General features: G+C 35.2%; 1 protein-coding gene across 1 annotated transcript; it reads left to right on the top strand.

Moving 5' to 3' along the window:
* LOC107625094 (NADH dehydrogenase [ubiquinone] 1 alpha subcomplex subunit 9, mitochondrial) lies at positions 1,517-5,344 on the top strand (the record flags this gene model as incomplete). Its single annotated transcript, XM_016327665.1, is given in 10 exon segments — positions 1,517-1,581; positions 1,750-1,835; positions 1,978-2,062; positions 2,160-2,230; positions 2,809-2,940; positions 3,650-3,765; positions 3,903-4,026; positions 4,154-4,222; positions 4,777-4,897; positions 5,012-5,344. Coding segments are annotated over 10 exon segments (1,009 nt in total), but the record flags the coding sequence as incomplete, so codon positions are not given.

The raw sequence follows: 5,412 nt of genomic DNA, 5'->3' as shown, positions 1-5,412 counted from the left end.
ATTCATAAGAATTTGGTGATTGTTGAAGAAACTTCTTTTTTTTTTCCCAAAGATAAACTTTGCTACTTACTTGTTCTTTACTATCTTGTGTGTTAGTGGTTTTAAATCGACCAAGTTCACCTTAACTTTTTTGGATGTCACTTGGTCTAAATAGCCTTAAGTGAGTTAAGTCACATGAGGCCCAGGGGCTATTGTTACTAATTTGATTGCTTTATTTATATGGCTTTTTCTTTGTTTGTAATTGTTTTTCTTTTGTTGTTCGCTTTACTTCCTTAGTTCACACATGGACTGTCTACTAGAAGGTGGTCACGGGAACGCCTGTTCCACTGGGTGCGGGAACCAACGCTCCCATCTTTGCATTGCGAGTAACAAGTGAGGTATTAGACGTTGTTGTTGTTGTTGTTCTTTTACTTTTAGTCTTAGGCTTTAATGTGATCTTGGGGCTGTAACGAGCCTTTTAACCCCCTTTACCTTCTTTGATTGCCACTAGCCTCTCACGCATCTCCCTGAACTTCCTTCTCTAACTTCGACAACTTCTAACTACGGGATTCGCGGAGCATTACCGGACGTAGAATGGCACGGGTGGGTGTGTGAATGTGTCTCTTCTCTCTCTTCAACGTCTCTCTCTCTCTCTCTCTCTCTCTCTCTCTTGTGTCGCAACACACATCGCTTTCTCCCACGTGCGTTCACGCTTAAAGCTAGACTTACTCCAACCCAGCTTAAAGAGATATCTCGGGTATATCCATTAACCCGAAATCCTTTTTTCCTTTTCTTTTCTTTTCTACATCCAATCCAACACAACTCTCAACCCTAGCTTCTCTTACAAACCAACCGTTGTCATCTTAGGGTAGATGATTTGTTTGAACCGAATTAAGTGATTAGTTAAAACTTATTCATAATTTTTAAACTCAAGTCAGAATATATATATTATTATGTTATCAGTTACTTATTAAAAATATATCTCGAGTTTAGGTGGTATTTAATTAAGGAAATAGATAGTTTTACTTTTATGAAAAAGAAAAAAGAAGTGCCCTTAAAGTACTGTTTACAAGAGTTTTGAGCTTTCCAGTGAGGTGTTCATGGGATGAGCAGATGTTCATATATTTTAAATTTTTTGTATTGTTTGCGTGCAGTGGCAAGTAGTATGTTTTTCATGTTTAACTCTTGAAGAAGGACTACACTGTCTACATATTGTATATAATCTTTGGCATTATGAATGTCTGGTAGGATATGTGGGAAGATTAATAATTTTGAAATAAAACTCCATAGTATGAACTAAGGAATATATTTAATGTGACCTTGATAGAGTAGGGATATCTTATGGAGAACAAAAATCTTCTAATTGCTAAAATTTTTTAGGTTAGACGAGATTTTGTGGTTTAACTTCTCTACTGCTGATTATTTCATACTTTCGGTTAATGTTTTGGAAGAGCTTGATGTGATTCTAAAGTAGTCTTGTTAGATTATACAGCTTATAGGTAGTGAAACTGATGCTTGAAAACAATTCTGTTAACAGTGGCATTATTGCTACAGTCTTTGGAGCAACTGGATTCCTAGGCCGATATGTTGTTCAACAACTAGGTGAGTTTCTTGGGTTTATGATTGTTTCAGAGAAAAACTTACCAGATTGTTGTTTTGAAGACAAAATATCTTAAGTACTTGTTCTGTAGATAAAATATTGTAGAGTAAATTCTATTAAGTTCTCCTTTTCCGACCTAAATCTTATTGCATTTCATTCTTGTTTTCTAGCTAAAATGGGATCTCAAGTCCTAGTTCCTTTCCGAGGCTCTGAAGATAGTCACCGTCATCTCAAACTGATGGGGGATTTAGGACAGGTAGCCTAAGAAAATAGTTTTATACATTAAATGGCATGTGTCATTTTCCGTTTTGGTTTGAATGGAAAAGCTAATGGTGTTATATACATGCGTTATTTTTTTATGGTATTTGTGTTAATTTGCTGGTGGTTAATATGAACAGATTGTACCCATGAAGTACAACCCAAGAGATGAAAGTTCAATAAAAGCCGTGATGGCAAAGGCCAATGTTGTTATCAATCTTATTGGTATGCAATTATGCATATTCTCATTTAATTCTGCACCTTAAATTTTATAAAATTAGAGCTTTTAACTACTTACTCTAGCTGGGTTGGTTGCTGGCAGGAAGGGATCATGAGACTAGAAACTACGGTTTTGAGGAAGTACACCATCACATGGCTGAGAAACTTGCAATGGTACAATCATTTACTTTTGCTCTCATCCTATATAACATCATGTTAACAGCTAAAAGTTGTCATTTACACCTATTTTCTTTTATTCCCTGTGTGTGCTTATCTTGGGTAAAGACACGGAGTATATACTTAGATGTCTGTTTATTTTTGTTCATTTGCATTTGCGATAACAATAAACCATTCTAAAGTTTATAAAAATTAATTTAACGGCTGTTAACAAATACACTTATTAGCTGGAAATTGAGGATGTTGATGGGCATTTTGAGAAAAGAGAAAAATCAAGGCATACTATGTTATGCAAGCTATTGAAATTTATTGGCATACTATGTTATAACATGAGCTAGCTTGAGGAAATATTAAATGGAGAAATTCAGAGCTGTTTACCAGGAACTTCATGCAAGCTATTTGGGCTATCTTTAAGGGGTATGCTCTTAGTTCTAAGGTTTACGCCAATTTAAGTTTAGTGAATATAAAGTGACCCAATATGGAGCCTTGCGAATTTTGAAATTGCTTTGTTTAGTCTGAATATCTGTATTTTCTGATTGTGTTATTTGTTAAATAGTAAATTCAAATTGTTGCAGATTTCCAAGGAGCATGGTGGTATCATGAGATTTATTCAAGTTTCATGCTTAGGGGCTTCTCCTTCATCCCCATCCAAGATGCTTAGAGCTAAAGCAGCTGCTGAGGAAGCAGTTTTAAGGGAGTTGCCGGAGGTACAATATAGCTTTTGACTATGTAGGCTAAACTAATTGTTTCTAGTGCATTTATGAGATGCAATTGGAGTAGATATTGCACTTCTCATTCGCAAAGAAGCTGGACAAAAAGGCCGTATTTTCTAAAAGCTTTTGTAATGAACTGATTATTTTTATTAAAAAAATCAATATAAAAAAAAAATCAATTCTAAATAATTGAGACTTAGAGCTAGAAAAGCCAACCTGGCAATGTAAAGAACCTAAGTAAAATTTTTCCCTGTTGACTATTGACTGTTCAGTTATTGATCTTTTCCATTCACATATAAAAGAAATTTATATTCTAATTAATTATCAAATTATCAGATATACTTTACTTAAATGGGTTGAAGTGTATATATTAAATCTGAAGACATGTTTAAAAGGTAGCAATGCTATGATATCAATCTCTATCAACAGTGAATTGGTCTGTTAGGGACTTGGGTATATTTTCAGGTGCCGTAAGTCTCACGTCAAGTAGTATGAGATGCTTGATATTGTATTTAAGGAGAGTGGTTGTTTCTCCTTAACAACTAGCTTTTAAGGGTGGTTCTCCCCTTAAAACTATTTGTACTTGAACAGTTGAAACATGTATGGCCATTTTCGCACCAAAAAAATAGTAGATAGGGAACTTTCATGCTTTGCTATCTTGCAAGAGGATTAATATCAGACTTCCTAACTTCTACCTCTACAGGCTACAATATTGAGACCTGCTGTTATGGTTGGTACAGAGGATCGAATTTTAAATCGATGGGCTCATTTTGCAAAAAATTATGGCTTTCTTCCATTGATTGGGGATGGCAGCACCAAGTATGTACATATTTATGGAGAATTTATTCTGAGCTTCAATCATCTTTGCTAAGTGAATTGTCTTGAGTGTGGTGCAGCTGATTAACAATGAAGTGCATGTTTCTTGATTTTTGGTCTGACAAACACAATTATTGCAGAATCCAGCCCGTGTATGTTGTTGACGTTGCGGGTGCATTAACAACAGCCTTGAAGGATGATGGCACTAGCATGGGAAAGATTTATGAACTAGGCGGTCCAGAAATTTTTACTATACATGAATTGGTAACCTCTAAATCTTTTTATTTCATGCTATTTATATTTCAGATTGTCACTACAAGAGATACGGTGTTGGGAACATCTTGAAGAAGAAACTGTTGAAATGATGATTGTTATCTTTTGTAAATTGCAGGCAGAGCTTATGTATGACACAATCCGAGAATGGCCAAGATATGTTAAGGTGCCTTTTCCCATTGCCAAGGTATTTTCATCACTTCATTGTTCGAGTAATTGTCTACTTAGCATTGGAAAAGGTTGTTGATGATAAATACTTTGACCATGCTGGGTTAATTTTTGCTCGAAATTTAGTGCACAATTCTTAGTGTCACTAAATTTAGAGAATTTGTGCATGCTGGATTCGGCCGGTTTAATTCATCCAGTCCCATCTGTTGTTGAAATGCATAACTGGGAAATCGTATCTGGTGACAAGCAAATGGTTCTCAGAACAAAGAAGATTTGGTCATCTCCATAAAATTAAAATTTCAAACCTTTAGAACTTGTAATCTTGCATGGATTTACATTGCTTCACTGTGTAATTCTGTGTCATGCATTAGTATCCAAGCAGCGGATCAGTTATATTTTTTTATTTTATTTGAAAGATTACTAGCCACTTGGTCCATTTTTCGTTTTAGCTTTGGAGTGACCACTACCTTAACTGGGGGACAATTGGACAGATACTAGGTTAGGTGTTGAGAGTTCATATAGTGTGCTTCGGTTAAATTAAATGTTAACATCGTCTGGTATGTGTGATTTCAGGCATTAGCAACCCCACGGGAAGCTCTTCTAAACAAGGTTCCTTTTCCGCTGCCCACTCCTAACATGTTCAATTTGGATGAGATCAATGCTTTGACTAACGATACTGTTGTTTCAGAGAATGGTAAGTTCCTTAAAACTTATTATCCGGTCCTTGAAGCCGTAGTCCTTTTCAAGACATTATTCTTTTTTACCTTCATATGTCCCACATCCTTTTTGTTTGATGAAAATTCTGCAGCTTTGACTTTCAACGATCTTGGGATTGTTCCTCACAAGCTGAAGGGATACCCTATTGAGTTCCTTATTTCATATAGGAAAGGTGGCCCACAATTTGGATCTACGATCAGTGAAAAGGTGTCACCGGAAGACTACCCTTAAGATTATTTTTGTTTGATCTCGAATCATTTTCCATGTACCACCAAACATTTCATTTCATAAGTTGAAAGAGTTTTTGAGAAAGCTCAACTTTTGTATCTTTCTATCAAAATGTAGAATATGCGCCATCGTGTTTGATAATGATAATAAAATCGAGATACTAATTGATTTCATAATAAAATTGCCTTTTAATCAATCTCGAAGTTACATTTTTAAATTGCTTGTTATTTTGATGGTAGATTTTTTTTTTTTTTTCATCATGTA

This window comes from Arachis ipaensis, chromosome B02 (genome assembly GCF_000816755.2).
Source record: "Arachis ipaensis cultivar K30076 chromosome B02, Araip1.1, whole genome shotgun sequence".
Classification (NCBI taxonomy): Eukaryota; Viridiplantae; Streptophyta; class Magnoliopsida; order Fabales; family Fabaceae; genus Arachis; species Arachis ipaensis.
Note: the sequence above shows the minus strand (reverse complement) of the source record. Positions and strands in the feature narration are given on the sequence as shown.